At 43.1% G+C, this 18,474-nt stretch overlaps 1 protein-coding gene across 1 annotated transcript in view; it reads left to right on the top strand.

The window, feature by feature from the left end:
* MASP2 (MBL associated serine protease 2) overlaps window positions 1–18,474 on the top strand; it is a 352,398-nt gene that overhangs the window by 166,627 nt on the left and 167,297 nt on the right. Inside the window, exon 8 of the mRNA XM_069241231.1 lies at window positions 364–442. Within this exon, the coding sequence (XP_069097332.1) occupies window positions 364–442 (79 nt within the window). The remainder of the gene's footprint in view (window positions 1–363; window positions 443–18,474) is intronic.

Here is an 18,474-nt window from a genome sequence, read left to right as displayed (position 1 = left end):
CCCAAGAATGCCCTTTTTGGGCCTCTTAAATTCAATCACTGATTTATAATCTTTTATGTCAAATATCTTCAGACTAACAAATGACCATCTATTTCTGAATACTCCAGTAGTTTACTAAGAAATGTTAATGAAATCAGCATGAGCTATGGTACGCTGAAGAAATTTCTTTTTCTCCTGTGTTGTTTTCCTTGTTGATGTGATTATTGTATTTATGAATAGTTGGTTGAATGAGATATCTTTAACTATAGCTATATCTTTGTTGACATAGATATAACCTCTCGATATATTTATATAGATATACTCATGTTCAAAAAGTAAGAGATACAAATATTTTTAGCGCTGATGTATATTTCACTTGTACAGGGGGATTATATCCTGCCATCATTCACAGCAGAGTGCCAAAAAGACGGTTCCTGGAATAAGCCCATGCCACGGTGTAACAGTAAGTTTGAAAACATAAGAAGGAACATTCTCTCTAACAGACTCTAATAAGATAAGTGAGACAGGCTCATTGCTGAAGGCTAGAGTGTCTAAGGAAAAGTTACTCCAGGATTTGTATGCTTAGAATATTTTCCAGCCCTCACAGATCAATCCCAATATCAGAAGAGTACTCTAAGCAACTGACTCTTAGGACAATCCCATGTTGAAAAATCGACGCGTAGTAGCTATTTTCTTCCTTTTACATCAAGTCTAACTTCTCGAAAAGAAGTCAAAATTCCTCTGCTGCTAAATCCATTACAAACGGTAAGAACTATAGTGGACAGGGATGTAGAACGGAAACCTGTCACCCCGGATGGAGGGAAAAAGAGTTAAGAGAATAATTTTCATAACTGGTTATGCTCAGATGAGGTGCATCCACAGGCAGCAGGCCTCTGCTGCACCCTCTCTAAGAGTGGTGTAGGTGCCCTTGATTCCCCCACACAACAGTGGGTTTCTGCGTTTGTCCCCCTGTGCACCCCATCCACATATAAAGCAGCAAAGTGTTGGCCTTATTAACTCTTCTGATGCTTGATCTATAATGCAAAATTCGTACAATATGTTAAAACTCCCCTTTTTTGTCATCACCACTGAGTATGTGGACAACTCGCATGCTTGAGAACTAACATGCCCTTAATATTACTTTCCCTGCTTGCCGACATTACAGCGAGGACAACATAAAATACGCGTTCAACAAATATTCGAAGATTGACATGATAATGGTAAATTCTCCTGTCCTTGATTAGTTTGGAGTGTTTTCTTGTTTCTCCTATGGTTGTGAAAGAAAGCATGGAAATACATGTAATACTGGGAGACACAGAATTCTAGGAAACCTAGAGCATGCAAATGTAACCTCTGCTAATCACTGCTGGCCCCTGCATATTGGATGCAATCGTCCACATTAGGTATAGTACTGGGTGTAAAAATTCATACTATGCATAAAGAGGGCTTTAATGTTTAAGGAGGAGGTTCCTTGAGACAGTGCCATCTTAAGGATTTTTGGGACCCTAGCCAAGATAGGTTTTGGGGCACCATACTTGGAACATTTTTAAATATATTACCACTTTTCAGTAAATTTAAGGCCTTGTGATTAATCTATAAAATAAACTTTAAGAGATGCTGTACTTAAAACCAGCCTAAAGCTGAAGCTGCCCGGCGTCCACCAGTGAAATATTGCCAAAAGAAAGCTTGGAATCACATTGATAAAGCCATTTCTTTTTAAACTTTGACTTAGAGTGTATTTTATCTTGCAACAAGTAGCGACGGTGACTTGGTAGATTATTAGTGGAACAGTACATAATATTGTTGCTCCTCTTCTTTTTCTATCTGTGCATTTCTTTGATTTCTGATTCTATTCAATAGAGAAATTGCATTTGGTGTAAAACAGGAGAACTATAAGCTAAAGCGAATGATATAGCAAATTAGTTGAAGTAGAAGCAGAAGGGATTGGAGATAGAGAAGAGGTGAGTTAGACTGACATATGGTAAAGCGAGAATATTAGTTAGAAAGAAAGATAAGGGGAAGTAGAATGAGCATGATGGAGATAGAGAAATAGAAAATATTTTAGGGAGAACTAGAACACGTTGGAGATAGGGAGAATGAAATCTGGTGTAAGGGAGGGGGTGGAGCCTGCAAAGAGGCAGAGAGAGAGAGCGTTAAGGGAGAAGAGAGGCGAGTTAGAGAGAGGTAGAGGAACAGAGGTAAGTTAAAGATGTAAATTGAAATAGGGAAGGTGCATTGAAAGATGAGAGACAAAGTTGGATAGATAACAAAAAAGAGATCAAGTAAGGTAGTGAGAGCAGAGGTAGAAAGAGAGGAAAGTGGTATAGAGCTCACAAAAAGGATAAACGGCAAGTTAAATTGAAAGTTTAGATAGTGAGACAGAAGTGGGGTAGAAAGAGATGAGGGAGTGAGAGAGATTCTAGGCAAAGAGAAAGAGGTGAGGTAGAAAGAGATGCGAGAGAGAGGGATTTGAAAAACTGGTAGAAAGAGGTAAGATAGAGAGATACGTTTATAGAGATATAGAGGGGAGGTTATGAGAGTATAGGTTAAGAACTGTAGGAAAACTGGGCTTTTTGCATATGCCCCGCCCCTCACTTCTTGCTCCAATTTGGACCACTGGATGCTGCTTTTTTGACTCTGATAGTGCCCCCGGGACCTGCTAACCAGGTCTCATTGTACGTGTTTTCTCCCTAAATTATTTGTCGACATGGTGATTCCCTGATTGGCAGGACTTTAACCCCTTGTAAGCCCCTTGTAAATGGTACCCAGGGCCTAGGTGGTAAAGGGCCCCCCAGGGCTGCAGCATGAGTTTGTGCCATGCTAGGTGACCACTGCAAACTACTGATGGTAGGCCTGCCATTGCAGACTGCCAGAACAGTGCAAAGTTCAAGTGTGCCCTCACTGTGAGTGGCACAGCCCCAAGCACTGCCTTACTTGTATGTCAGACACCCCAAAGGAAGCTCTCCGCAGTCCAGGAGGCAGGGTGCATTGTATTTAAGGTGCAGGAATGTAAGCATGAGCTTACACGTCTCTAAAGTGTCCTTTCCATTAAGGTACACTATAAGTGCAAGTCGGTCAATAGGATAACATGGGACTTAAGCCTGGGCGGACCTGGTCTACTAGCTCCATTATAGTACCAACTATATATGTTAAGTTTGTTGTCAAACAACTTGCTTGCTCTCCCCCAACATGAATCTGGTGTCAAGGGACAGCTGGCATGCACCAAGGTGGCACGCTAGAGGTTGCCCACCTGTTTGGCATCCTTCTTTGTGCTTTGGTTGAGCAGCCTGTCCTTTTCCCTGTGCTTGTTGCCACCAAGACAGGTTTCTAGCCCCCTGCCAGGCAGCCTGGGTGCTCCCAGGAGTCAGAAACAAAGACTGAAGCAGGAAGGAGGTCACACCTCCCGCCCCTCTTTCGACCTAGTGAATAGACCATCAGGATGCTGAGCTTCAAAGGCTTCACTGCCCCTGATAGCCATCTGTGTTGTCCCCCAGTGGAGGATACAGCCCTCCCCCTTGCCCTAGGCACATTTGCTCATGGACAGGTGGGAAATTAGGTATGCAGGACTGTACACACCACCAGCAGGGTGACTACACCTCTAGGGTGAGCAGCCCTGTCTGTGCCCTACATTTTGATTTCTGCCATCTTAGAAGTGGCAGAATAGAGGGTTCTGTGTAGCTAAAGGTGACCTGTCCCACCGGATGTGGTCGTTTCAGGGGTGGATTAGCTGTAGGAGCTAGCTGCCCATTGCCCACTAGTCTGAACACCCCCTAACTCCCCTAAATACTGGATTTAAGGGACACCCCTGACACTAGAACATCAGTTCTGACTGACCAACTTCGAAGAAGGGCAAAGAGGAGCTCTGTATCACCGACAATCAGACTCTGCCCACTGCACCAAGGCAAAAGAGGGATATTCTGCCTCTGAGGCAACAGACTGGGAACTGCATAAATGACCCTCGCCTTGGCTGGAACTCATCACTCCCTACCAGAGGGACTGTTGTGGAAGTCAGAAGCACCCTCAGACTCCCTTTAACTGATGGCACCAGACCCCTGCAAACTGCAGGTAAAAACACTAGCAAGATCCGAAGTTTCACCGGCCATCAGGCCCACCATGGACTCGTTGAAAGGCAGGTGGTCTAGTGTCTTCTGGGAGTTGTAATTCCACCTGCCTCCAAGTTTCAGGCCGGTACACCACTCCCTCGCACCCTGGGAAGTTCCTAAAGGATTTCTGCACCTTTACAGTTTCCAAGGCTTGTTGGTTGTCAGTCCAGTAACTAACCCTCACCCTGGACACTGCAGGTCAGAGCGTGCAACCTGCATCCAACATCTGCAACCCAGGTCCAGCTGAGATTTTGCATCCCTCTGTCAGCACCGTTATGTAAGTGGTAAAATAAGCACTAGTGCGAGTCCTGTTCAGTACCACGGAGGGCCAGGACAACTCTGCACCCAGACCCCATGCACCAGATAGAAATGAACTGACTGCTGTGGCCTAGTCCCAGGACCTGCACAACTTTAACTCTGCCAGGGTTCCCTGCAGCTGAACCTTGAAGTGGTTGTTTGTCACCAGTGGTTCCCTGCCATTGACTTCAACGTGAGTCCAATTCAGCACCACAGACAGCCTGGGCAACACTACACCCCGACGCCACAGGCCAGGTAAAACTGGACTGACTGTTGAGATCTGGTCCTAAGGACTGCACAACCATAACCCTATAAGGGTTCCACGCAACCCGCTTTCTAAGTAAATTTTTGCAACCAGTAATATTTCTCCCATAGACTTCAAGGCAATGTTTAAATACCAGCTCTGCTGTAATTTAAAATAGCTTCTAAAATCTATAACTCTGATCATACTTATTCAATTCTGTTCATTTTGGTGGCTAAATTAAGATAAAAATAAGCTCTATTTTTATAAATTTGTGTTGAATTTCTTTTGCGTTGTGTCAGTTACTTATCGTCCATGTTGGTGCTCTGAAATGCTTAACACATGTTCCTCCTAGTAAAACCTGAGTGGTCTTTGCACACACTAGCAGGACCGAGCTAAGGATTTACTAGTGTGAATCCAAGATCCATCTTTGGGTATTGTGAGAGATTTACATGGTGAGGACTAACCCCCACACAATATAATATTCCACTTTCCTACAAGAATGAGGTGAGCTACATGTGGAGATGGACAAGGAGATGAGCTGGAAACAAAGCAGTGCATAGCAGAGCAAGTGGTGAGTAGCAATAGGATTAGAAAGGTAGAGATATAGAGAACAGTGTAGAGATGTAAAGTCATGAGCGAGGGATAGAGAGATGAGGTACAGAAATATAAGAGCGAAAGAGGATGTATATATTTTGATAATTAGAGATAGGTAGCAAGAGAGAGTTAAAATAGAGGGGTGAGTTAAAAGAGGCAGGGTAAAGTAAGAAGAAAGACTCAAGTCAGAAAAATAATTTATAGGGTTCCCCTGCGGCAGTGCATGTGCTGCATGTGCTCTAGCTTGTGAGGGATATTGTATACAACAAGGGGCTTGCAGCTCATCCATTGCTTACCATTCATTGGTTTCATTGTCATTCTTCTTTGCTGTCTTCAAATTGGCAGGCATGTGCTATCTTCGCTTCCTCTTCTTTTGGCTGGAGCATGGAGCAAGTACTGATTGCTTCAGATTGACTGTTGTCACCATTACATCAGGTGAAATTTGATAATTGGCTCCATAGTTTTATCCCCTCTTGCCATAAGAAAAAAGGGCTATGATGTAGCCAGCGCTGGCTGTGTCATTGAGCATTTGTTTTAGATACTTATACCCATTCACTCCTTCCCACCCTTCCCCCAGTAGTCCATGTTGCCCCGACACATAACATTAAAAAAAAAGCAATATAATACAGTCAGGGCTTATCAGCTTGTCGAAGTGATCACGTGTATACATCAGAGGACTTTCAAGTTCCATTGACTCCAGTCTGCAACTTCTTTTCACAGTGAGAGTCCAGAAAATGCTTCTGCTTATACATCTGCAGCGGAGGGTTCACACTGAGTGTGCCTTTTCCTGTAGTGAGTGTTATTTATTCTGCTCAAGCTCATTCCTGCTCCCCCTTTGTGCTGTGCCACACGCAGACCAGACTGGGGTTGTTTCATTTCCCCATCCATCCAGTGCACCCTCACATCCCACAGCAATCAGTGGTTAGGAGGAGCATCTCCAGTTTTCATCCATGTGTGGCTCCAACCTGACCCCATAAAGGTAACCAAAGCTCTGTGATGAGCTAGAGGGAGTGTGTGCTCTGCACCAGTTTCCCTCTCTTTTGTTCTGCAATTTCAGGGTGTTGTTTTCCCTCCCTTAGAGCAAAGCCAATGTGTCTAGCCTATGTGAAAGCTATTGGCTGTGCCAATGTCTTTTACCTATGTTATAGAGGAGTGTGGAAGTTATAAAAAAAACACTAGAGCATGGGAAGGGGAAAACAGCTCTCATAGTGTTTTTTTTTACACTTTTAGCCATGCTGTACAGCTGTCTTGCTACTCTACAACATGAATAAAAGACATTGGTAAAGCCAATACCTCTCACATAGACAAGACATATTGGCTTTGACAATGCTAGTTTTACTTAATTGCCAACAATAGTTCGAGGCTAAAGGGTCACCTGGCCGGTCATGCATACTGTGGACTTGATTCACAAAATGTGGGTCGTATTTGCAAACTGCTATCTGTAGTACGTTTAGTAGGGCTAAAATAGTACTACTAAAGTACTACAAAAAGCTATTCACAAACCACAAGTGTATATCCCCATCTCCACCTCCCCTATCTTTTCTATGGAAAGACCCTCAGACATGTAAATGTACTACCTAGTATTAATTGTGGGAGGGACCAGAGTGAGTGGCTGGAAGAAAGGGCTTATGTACTACTAAACGGGAGTCATTTAGGGAGGAAAAACGAGGCGTTTTGCTATGGTCATGCGTGCACCCACTCAAGAGTAAGCCCATTGCAATTCACAACTACACTTCTAAAGTTACTACAACCAAAAAGGGACCCACAATAGTAGTAAATTGCTCCAGCTTAAAGTTGTTGTATGTCCAGCACCACACATGGCCAGCCACTTGTACTGCAACACCTTCCAATAGAAAATAATAGAGATAGGGCCTTAAAATAAAACCCTAAAGGAAATGATTACATTCAATTATTTAAACAAATTACAAATATAAATACATTTATTCTAATGTAAAAAATCCAATAACAAACCATATTTATTATTTTATTTTAAATAATTGAGTAGCATTTATTGAATTCAAAAATTTATGTAACCTTAATTTGTATTAAAATATAAGTACATCACTTTTAATTATTTGTATGCATCCATTTAATAATTAATAATGTGTGTGCCCGGTTGCTCGGTTTATGTTTGAAGAGTACCCAAATGGTCAACTTTAGCTCCTAGCTAGTAATCAGTCATTAGTATCTAGGTTTAATTTTATGTTATTTTTAGTAACCAGGATGCAACGTCGCTCTCATATGGGCGTAAGCAAGTCCCTGAATTTAAGACCAAGAATAAAGGATGATAGTGGAGTAGGCTTTAATCATGTATACACTTAAGATTTTATGACATGACCTAGGATCAGTATAAGCCAAAAAAAATGTATGTGCATTTAATTCTTAAATAGAGAGTAGGTTTGAGCGTTTATATAGTACAAACATGTGTATAGCGATGGTTTTTGTTAAGTTTGCCAATAACATTTTTTACTTTCACTTAATAATTAACAAAGAATAAAACATTTACTTTTAGTAAGGTCTGTTTAATTTAAACTTTACAAAATTAATTGTAATTTGATTTAATATATTTAAAATAATTCAATTTTAGATTTAAATTAAATGACTAATGTTGCACCTTTTTTATTTTGTTCTACATTTAAAACTAATAAAGCAAATTATTTTACATACAAATATATTTGCTAATTTATTTCATGTTTAATAACGTTTTAACTTTTCACTATTCTTTACAATACGGTTGTTCTTGATTTGTCAGCGGCCTTTGATATGGTCTCTCACTCCATTCTCTTGGACAGACTATGGGAAGTGGGCATTCAGAATCTGGCCTGGGCCTGGTTGAAATCGTACTTTGAGGGACGCACTCAAAGGGTTTTCCTTCCACCTTTTACTTCTTCTCCTGAACCTCTGGAGTGCGAGTTTCTTAAGGCTCTGCTCTGAGCCCTACACTATTTAAGATTTATCTGGCCCCACTGGCCAGTTCGGTTGAAGCTAGCTGTTTCTCAAGCAGATGATATTCAGCTGATGCTCTCTTACCAGGAAAAGGAATATGGGCACTGGCGGCGTTCAGGGACTGTCTGAGATATGGTGGGGCCTGGATGAGTGCAAACTGCCTTAAATTAAACTTGGATAAAACCAAGATTGTTTTCTTTGGCACAAATTTATACTCGGATGCCTCTAACTGGTGGCCTTCTGAGTTAAGGGCTCCCCTCGAGTCAGCCTCAGTGGTACGGAACTTGGGCGTAAAATGTGATGTAATCTATCCTTTGAACCCCCAAGTTAAGGCTGTCTCGGCCAGCTGTTTCCTGGTGCTGAAATCGATCAGGAAGATGATCTATTTGACCCCTGAGGATTGCCGCAAATCTGTTGTCCATGCCTTGATAACCACAAGATTGTATTATGCTAATAGTCTATGTCTGGGTCTTCCAGCCTATTTGCTTCATAGCTTACAGATTATCGAGAATGTAGCAGCCAGACTGGTTTTGGAGCCTCCAGCTTGCATGTCGGCCCTGTATTTGCTGCGCTGTTGCACTGGGTGTCCACCAATAGCTGCATTAAATTTAAAGCTCTTACTTTTGCCTGCAGAGCGTGTGTCTTACAAGGTCCTGGTTACCTGAGGAAAAGACTTTTGCCTTATCGGCAGGAGAGATTACTCAGGTCCAGTGGACAAAACTTGCTTCTGGTACCAAGGATCATTAAGGCAAGGAGAGGCGGTTGTTTGTTTTCTTATTTGACTGCCAAACAATGGAATGCCCTTCCTGGGTCTTTCTGTTTAGCACCTTCTGAATCTGTTTTTCGGAAACTTTCAAAGACCCATTTATTTGATCAACAGTTGCTCCCATATAGTTGCAGTTCTACTGCCCTTGCATCTTGAAGCCGCTAGCACTAGGCTACCTTTTCAGAGGTAGCAGTGTGCTTTATACATGTTTTTGTTTTGCATTGTATTGTAAAATTGTAACATTTATTTTTAAATGAAAAAGGTTAAAAAAAATATGTCATCATTAAATAATATTTACTTTTAAAATATCTATAATATTTTCAACATTAAACTGAAGGCATATATGTTTTCAAAATGTTGAAATAAAATACTTCAATTTGACATTATTTCTTACGGGTTCTATTTGATGTCCCTGCTGCCATTATTTTCTATGGGAGAGTGTTGCAGTATCAGTAGTTGGCCATGGGTGGTCCCGGATATAATACTGGTCCTTTTTGGCTGTAGTATACTACGCTTGCAAATTTGCCTCCAATTCCTGTTTCAAGGTATTAAGACATGTAAGCCTACAGTTTTGAGTATCATTGCATTTGTGAATGGTGACTAGTGAAAATAGTAAAGTTACTCACACTTTTAAGACTAAACGTACATGTGTGGATTACTCAAAGCTGTGCATATTCCCCTCAGTTTCTGTGAAGCCTGTATGCTCAGATATTAAATCATTTTTCTACACACCAATCCTAGATTGTTACAGTGAGACCCTATCACTTTACCTTGGAGGGAGGGTTCTTGGAATGAGCGGTCCCAGGCAAGTGCCCATGCCTTAAAACAGTTCAGCCTAGAAGAGGGTGAACTGTGTCTAGGCATTGAATGCAGAAAAGTGATAGTCGAAGTAACAATTGTTGCTGACTGCATTCTTGGCAGGAAGGGTAGGGGAGATATACTCGAGTTATGTGCTGAAAACAGCAGCTTGTACCTCCTGAGAAGAACAATAGCAGAGGGAAATTATTTGTCTTAATTCAAGCACAGCTATGTAGAAGCATGGTAAGAGGCAGGCCAGATGGGTGGAACAGAAAAGGGGTATGGAGATAGGGTGCAAAGCAAGGATGACAAATGAATTGAAGTTGAAGAAAACAGAAAAGAGTGTGAGACCAGTGCTTAGATGGATATAGTCAAGATGTGAGAGAGATATGGCATGATAAGAGGGAACATTAAAAGAGATATTTAAAACTAACAGAAAAGGGCAAGGGAGGGGCAGAGAAAGAAAAAAACAAACAGAAGAAAGAAGGGGTGGATGAGGGGAACATATGTTAAGTGGAGGCAAGTAGATGGAGGGAGAGGCACACCAAGATAAATAAAGTGAAAGACAGGAGATGTATATGCAATAAGCATGGACGGGAATGTGGAAAAAATGGGTGCCAAGTTTGTAAGGAGGATGGCTACAATACTACATCTAACGTGTTTTAGAACATCCATCATACTGTTTAGTTCCTTAGTAAATAGCTTAATCAGTCTTTTGTTCTGGAGGAGCTAAAATGAGAAAATTCTGTTGGTGCCCTAACCCCACATTATTCTTTCATTTCCTTCATGTATGTGGACACAAAGTTGGTTTCCCTGACAGACATTACCTCCTTTGAGAAAACAACCTGGGAACAGACACTGAAAAAATACCCAGGCATTGGGGTAAGATGCTTCTGAAGGACAATGCCTCAGGGTGCCTGGTGACATGGTCCAACATAATACATATATTTTTGGCTGAGGTGGCTGGAGGGTATTATGCACTATATTCTCAAATAGCACCACTGACAGTGGGAGTGGTACCCAATGCTGTCTTCTGTCCTCCTGACTTCCTAGAGAGGTGGTACATTAGCTAGATCTGACAACACCTTTTAACCTCTGTACACAAGCTAGGACAGTAAAAGTGAGGTGAACCCTCTTATCATCTTTACTCTTTTCAGTACATCTGAGGTGTGACTAGTGTGCCTAGGTCACATTTCCTGTGGCACTGAAGGAAACCCAACCATCTGTTGAATACAGAGTCTTTGGGAACAGATATCTCTGACTCTGTTAATGCAAGACAGACTGAATAAGGGTTCTCAATTTGTGACAGCTGGGGCACCAGCTCACTCCAAATCCACTTTATTTAAGAGTTCAAAGATTTGTCATCTTTACTGGCTTTGACCTGCCTTGAGAAGCCCACATGAATTTTCCAAAGTCACAATGAATCAGCCTTATTTTGGAAGGAGGCATAACGAGGTTAGCTCTGCTGCTAGCATGGTGTGTGGGCAGCCACACATTCCTTTCAGTGAGGCTACCTTGGTGTGTATGAAGATTTTGTTGATTCCCCCAGGCACAGAGAGGAAGTAGAAAGAGTGGATGGGACCCGGTTTAGTGGGATGTATGGGCCTGATTTAGATCTTTGCAGATGGAATACTCCGTCACAAACGTGACGGATATCTCATCTCCTGTAGTACGATCTCCATAGGATATAATGGGATTGTAATATGGGGGACGGGATATCCCTCACAGTTGTGACCGAATATTCCTCTCACCAAGATCTAAATCAGGCCTTTTACATCCACCAGTTATCTCCCTCTCTATCTCTATCTCTATCTCTATCTCTATCTCTATCTCTATCTCTGTCTCTATCTCTATCTCTATCTCTGTTTCCATCTTGTCACAGTCTCTATCTCTCCCTCTCATTACAATCATAGAGTTCTCAGACACTTGATTTGAGGAGAAGAACAATCCCCTTTAAAAAGAGAGGATAGACCTTGCATGGTGAGGACGTCAGGCCTCGGCCGTGGTGTACAGTGAAGCGTTACCGCCTTACGTGATAAATAATTGTAATCAGCCTGAACCATTACTGAGCGGGCTTGAGGATGCAGTCAAGAATGCAGGGAGACCACTTGGGGATCCTCTTGCCCCAGCTGCCGCTATGGATCTTCTGGGAATCACTGGAGTCTGTGGCTGAGTGGTCCCTTATATTTGGACCACATGGACCGCCTCAAAAAGTAGGGACACTCAGAAAAAATGAAAAATGACAGGATAGGTCAGCCAGCTGGCACTGCAAGATGTGGGCTTTCGTTTTTGTAGGGTCAAAGTACCCACCAATTCTGCAGTAAGTTGAACAGGGCTTGTGTATGATTTGTTTTTGTTTTTTATCGATTTCAGAGAAAATTTGTATTTTTTTTACTAATTTTACTGAAAACTGTTTTTACACAAACATCAGATTACGAATGTATATAAGAAGGAACAGATCGTGCCCTGCGCAGCTTTTGTTCACCTTATCCCATCAGTGAGTCATGGCGGTACTCAATTATTCTAGTGAGAGGTTTTGGCGAAGAGCATCACAACGCCAGGTTATGGTTACTTGGGGTTTCTTGTTGTGTAGAAGGTTGTGGTGTTACAGGAGGTTTAGTTGTGAATCGAGCACGCAATTCCACTGCCCATCGTTCAATTTTACACTTCCATCCAATTCAAACCATTGTTGTGGTCTTAGGACAGCATATGGTGAGAGCTGTTTGAATACCCAGTGATATAGCATGAGTTTTCAAATGGTGGTCACTACTAGAAATGGGCTACTACTTATGGTAATTGTGTCTGTGGTGAATCCCCTGTGAGTGGATCCATATTCATGGTACTTACAACTGCACCCTGTGAACCTCTAGGTAGGAATATGAGCCTGGAACCACAGGACTGAAAGGAAAGCTACCTCTTACCATGACTGCATGAATCTGTATTGATGGCTATGGAGAAGGGCAACCCAATGACTCATTGAGAGCTTGGTTACATATATACAGCACAGACAATGGGGTTTCAGAGGAATAATGAACACATTGAATTGAAAAGTTATTTTTCCTTGAGGAAATCAAAGAAGAGGAAACTGACATAACATCAGACCTCAGTAAACCAATATATGCAGATTAAATCACTGAGGGCCATATTTATACTTTTTGACGCAAAACTGAGCTGACGCAGTTTTGCGTCAAAAATGTTACCGACGGCTAACGCCATTTCTTTGCACCGTTCAGGCGTCAAATTTATACTATGACGCACAGCAGCGCAAACCACAGGTGTGAGTCTTTTTTTTTTACTCAAACCAATGCGTCACAAAAAACGGCATTAACGCGGCAAAAATGACTGTGAGCCGGTTTACGCCGTCACAAACTGGAAACGCGCTGTATTTTGACAGAATTGCATCAAAAAGCTGCACAAACACAGCAAAATGTGCTAAGGAGAGCCAAAATGGATCCCAGATGCTGGCACAGACCCCAGGAAGATGACAACAGACCAGGAACCAGCCAGGAGGATCCACACAAGACCCAGAACAAGGAGAAGAAGAAAATAAAGTGTTGCTTCAGTGCAGAGGAGCAGGACATTCTGGTGAAATAGGTGACAGAATACCAGCACCAACTGTTTGTCACCTCAAAGTTGCCAATTAGTGGGAGAGAGGCAATATGGCAACAAATTGTTGACAAGATCAACTGTGTGGCAGAAGTACGTAGAACAGTCATCGAGTGCAAGAAACGCTGGCATGACTGCAAGCGCAGGACCAAGGAAAAGATGGCCAGGAACAGGAAGGCAGCACTGCAGACTGGAGGTGGGAGTCCAGCACCGCAGGAGGCCCTGGACCATATGGAGGAGATGGTGGCAGCGGTCATCCCTGAGGAGATCGTCACAGGCATCCAAGACAGGACAGCGCAGACTACCAGGAGACAACACAGATGCAGGGTAAGTCACATGGGGAACTAAAATGCCTAATTGTTAACTGCAACCGGGGGGGGGGGGACATACCTACTACACAATGCATGGAAGTCATGATATTCACAGAGTGGCATTGTTAAAGGGGCACAGTACAGGGGCATGGCCCGTTCAGAGGAAACCTGGGGCACAGTACTACAGTACACCAACAAACTTTGCATGGGGGTATGCTGCCATGCCAAGGATGTTGGAAAGGTAAAGCCAGGCCATGAGGGTAGGGTACAATGTAAAACTGGCGTGCTGTCACACGTCAGCCAGTATTCTCTCTACATGAACTAGGGCCCAATTAACAACCTCAGGAAATATCTGCAAGTGGAATTTAACATTGACAACAGTTGCCACTACCACCTCTGCTGTGTGTGCAGGTCAAGTAGCTAATGGCAGTAACGTCCCCATGGATCAAACACACCCAAATTAGAGGGTTCAGGATGACAACTTCATCAATCCCCTGAAATCAATACAAATGTTACAATCCTTTCAAATGTGATTGTTCATAGTTGTTGCAAATATCAGCCATTGTCATAAACATTATGAGGTACAAAGCACTAATGTCATACCCATGCTGCATATGTCAGGGTCCACCCTATGCCTAGCTCACAATAGCTCAAATGACACCATGCAACATCCCAAATGTCATACTGCTCAGACAACAGCATTGAGGGGGAGGACATATGTAACTGGCTACAGAAATTCACCCGCGCAGTCAGAGGAAGAAATGGAACACTGCTAAGACCATCAGTGCAATCCAATATAGCACACATTTCCCAACATCAGCAGTACACACTACCAATGCTGACATCCGTATCGTGCCATGCCAATGCAATACATAGTATATGCTAGGACTCTGCAACATATAGGTGGATGTGAAATATCAAGGACTGGGGCAGTTCCAGAATGTTAAGAATGTTAAGTGTGGTGCAAGTGCCATCAGAACACTCACAGCCAGTGATAGGCCTCACCATAAGAATGGAAGTAGACGGAGGGTTGAGTAGGACAAGAAGGTGGCAATTCATAATTTGGCCAGAACCAACACCTAGAGGATGTGATGCTGACAAGTCCACAAACTGACCACAATACATGTGACATGCAGGTGGGGCATAGGCCTGGGAGAATGCTAATATGAAAGACAGGTACAATGAACAGGAAGCAAGATCACATTGTGAAAATAATAGGAAGGCAGGCACGTCACATTACAAGTCCCACAACACAGACACACTAATTGTACCATATCTCATTGCAGAGGGCGATGGCTCTCCTGCGGATATGCCTGTCCAGGACTACCCTGATGACATGGATGACAAGCTGACAAACATCAGCCAGCAGACCCTCCAAGATGTCCTTGGAACCCTCCAGACCCCACATACAGTCACAAGGAGGAGCACAGAACTAGCAGCCATCACAGAGGACTGACCCACCACCCCAATTGTACGACCTGCCAGCTCCAACACAGCTAAGGACTCTGATGACACTTGCAGCAGCTTTGAGAGAACTGTAGTTGGAGTACAGCAGGAGCTGGCCAAGGAGGTGCGGGTGGGGATGGAAAATATGGCAGGCAGCCTAGAGGGGGTGCGTTCGTGCATGATGTCAACTGCAGAACAGGCAGCAGCCATGCAAGGGCGAATATCAATCTTGCAGGAACTTGAAAAATGGTTGAAGGAAATCAGCACAGCTGTAATATAGTTGACAGTTGACACAACAGCTACAACAACAATTCTGTCAACGCGTGCCCGAATGCAATATTGAACCCCTCAGGGCCGACCTGGCTGCCTACCACAGTGATGTGGCTGCTATTCTTAAGAACCAGCAGCTTCTCCTTGCTGCAGTACTGCCCTTAATAGCCCCACAGTTGGTAGCTAGTGGGATGTCTGACTCCACGTCTTCAAACACTGAGGTGTGTGTTGCCCCTTCAGAACCACCACAACCAAGGGCAGAGGATACAACACACACATAAGAAGATGAAGACGTGGTACAGGTCACCTTCACCCGTAAGAGTACCCGGTAGCACTAGTCCCTGCCACATGGCCACCTATTGCCAAGGTCTTGTGCTTTGTAACATGCCAGTCTTGCAACAACTGTACTCAAGCACTGTTATTCAGCCCACTGTTTATCTTGTCACCCTGCCCTGTGATTGTCTCTCACTAACTCATTGGCAAATCCTGTCCCTCTGCACTGTCTGACACTTCACCCCAGCATGTCCAATGACATGTCCTTTTGCACTTGTGTAGGATCACAATGGACGGTGTCACACTAATGAACTCACAATCATGGACAATGTACATTTAGCACTACAGCACTTTCTAATAAATAGCACTTACACAACAACTTTGTTTCTGTGTAATGTGACACATCAACCGTGAGGTAGATCAGTTATGTTTACCTCAGGTCAATGATTATAGATTGTCAGTACACCTGACCTGAAAGCATGTTGGCTGATAACTATGCACAGTGGTCTGGATTGTACCATCATCTGCCCTTCCTGAGGGTTATTTCTGAGGAAAAAAGAAACTATACACCATAATGCTGTGTCGGACAGAATAACGCTGCCTCAAGGGATGTCTATGCCAAAAATTAATGCCTTCATCTTTTTCTTCAAGCCAAAAATAACGTATGTGACATTTGACCCTAATTTTACCTAACACACACCATACTGCATGAATGGATGTGTATGAGTTTACATACAAATATGTAACTGGGCTGAACATTGTAACAAATGATAGGTGTAAGTTATGTAAACCATACTACATGAGAGCATACTATCACTCACCTTATAAGGATTCGCTTGGACATCAGGCTGCAGGCAGATTTAACACAGTGTCCTCAATACCAATTCTGGTAGCAAAGTATGTGACATTGAGAACATACATAAAAAATGAACAACACTTTGGGATCCATAGTAACCGTGAGTGGTGGGTGCAATGGATGGCAGAATCTTAGCAAAGTAGCTTTGGTGTAGCTGCCAATGTAACAGCTCAGTTGGGATTTGGTTGCAGCATGGAACAGAAAAGCTAATACAAAAGAGACACTGTTCACTCATGCCAAGGCCCTGATCCCCAAGCATGTGACACATACTGTAAAGGGCTACCTAAATATTTATTAAAGAGTAAAAACAAAAGATAAAAACCTGGGGAAACACCTTACCTAACCTAACCTATCCTAACTACACATTACCCACAACTGGCTCTAACTAACCTAAGCTAAACTTACTTATCACATTTAACGAAACAATCTAAACATCAACCCCGCCCCCCTTATTAGACGGGACACATGGGGGACAACATATACTAACTTACACACATACTATCTTATACTAAACAAATATATATTTTTTGTATTTTTATATATATATATATTTTTAATAAAACCCCAACATCATCCAACACCCACCCACACACATAATAAAAAACAGATATTAAAAAGTATCATACCCTCACCCCCCCCACCCACTACTACTAACTAAACTAATGGCCGATACTAACCATACACTAAGCCCCCTAAACCCACTAATTAAAAGAACAAGGAGAGAGAAGGGAGGGGAGGGAATCATGGCTGAGGGTATATTGTCTACAAGTTTGCCCTCCGCAGGGTGTTTTTTATGGCACGCACCATCCGATTTACTTGTGCCACCTCCTGCTGCAGCCTGGTCATTTTCCGCAACATACGGTCCAAGTTCCGATGCATCTGTTGAAAAGCTGCTGGGTCTATGACTGCAGCAGGTGTGGTCTGGATGCCAGTTGAGGAAGTATGTGCCCTTGTCGGTGCCATGCCTGTAGGAGGAGGTAGCTGTGACAGGTCCTGCAGCAGTGTAGGTTGACGGTCCAACAAAGGTGCCTGCTAAGGTTGGTGCCACCTGGGTGGTAGTGGTGGTGCTGGTGGTGGTGGCTGTGGAGGACACGGAAGGGACCCCTTAGGCAAATGTCCTTTACACTCTCCGGAGGCTCTTTCCTGGCGATAACGCCTTGCCATGTTGTGGAACCCAAACTCCACATCCAGAATGTGGAGGTAAAGCATCGCCTTGTGCTGAAACTCCAGAATCTGAATGGGATTCATATTGGCAGCTGTTAAAACAAATAGAAAACCAAGCATTAGGTACTTCATTGTGTGAAATGGCTCCAGAAGTAAATCAGACAATACATCTAATGTACCAGAAACAGCCCACATCATCATACAGATCACTGATTGTCCCTGAGGAAGTACATGCCAATGCAGCCTACACATGTCCTATCAAACAGCACAGCTATACTATAAAAGATGGGTAACAACTTGAATAACTTATGCATCATTATTCAGCCATTTGTCAGGTAAAACAAATGCTGCAAGTTCTCCACCACTGACAGGCCAACTAATGACTATCTTCTTGATGACAATCAAGGGCCACAAGATGTGTGAGTTGTAAATGGAATTGCCAGAATAGAATGCAGTTGCCAATCATGAGTGGGTATCCTAGGTTTGGACAAGTCACTTACAGATTTACATGTCTGTGTACTAAACTTGGATCATCAGTCTCAGGTACACCTTTCACAACCGTACCTGTGTGCCGGGGGTGGACCCCCAGGAAGCTTTGGACAGCTGTACAAGGGTTTGGGCAGCCCGCCACAGGTAAGGACGAAGTCCAACTAGGATACAGCCAAACCTTGGACAATCCCATCCACACTTATTTTTGGAAATGCAGACAATTGTCAACATAATTTCCTACCGGTAACACATGACTTACAACAAGCAGATAGATGCAAGCACACATCTGGCCATGAGCTGCATGCACACCTAGGCCATTGCACTCAAGTGCC

The sequence above is a fragment of the Pleurodeles waltl genome, chromosome 6 (assembly GCF_031143425.1).
Source record: "Pleurodeles waltl isolate 20211129_DDA chromosome 6, aPleWal1.hap1.20221129, whole genome shotgun sequence".
NCBI lineage: Eukaryota > Metazoa > Chordata > Amphibia > Caudata > Salamandridae > Pleurodeles > Pleurodeles waltl.
This window is presented reverse-complemented; position numbering and strand designations above follow the sequence as displayed.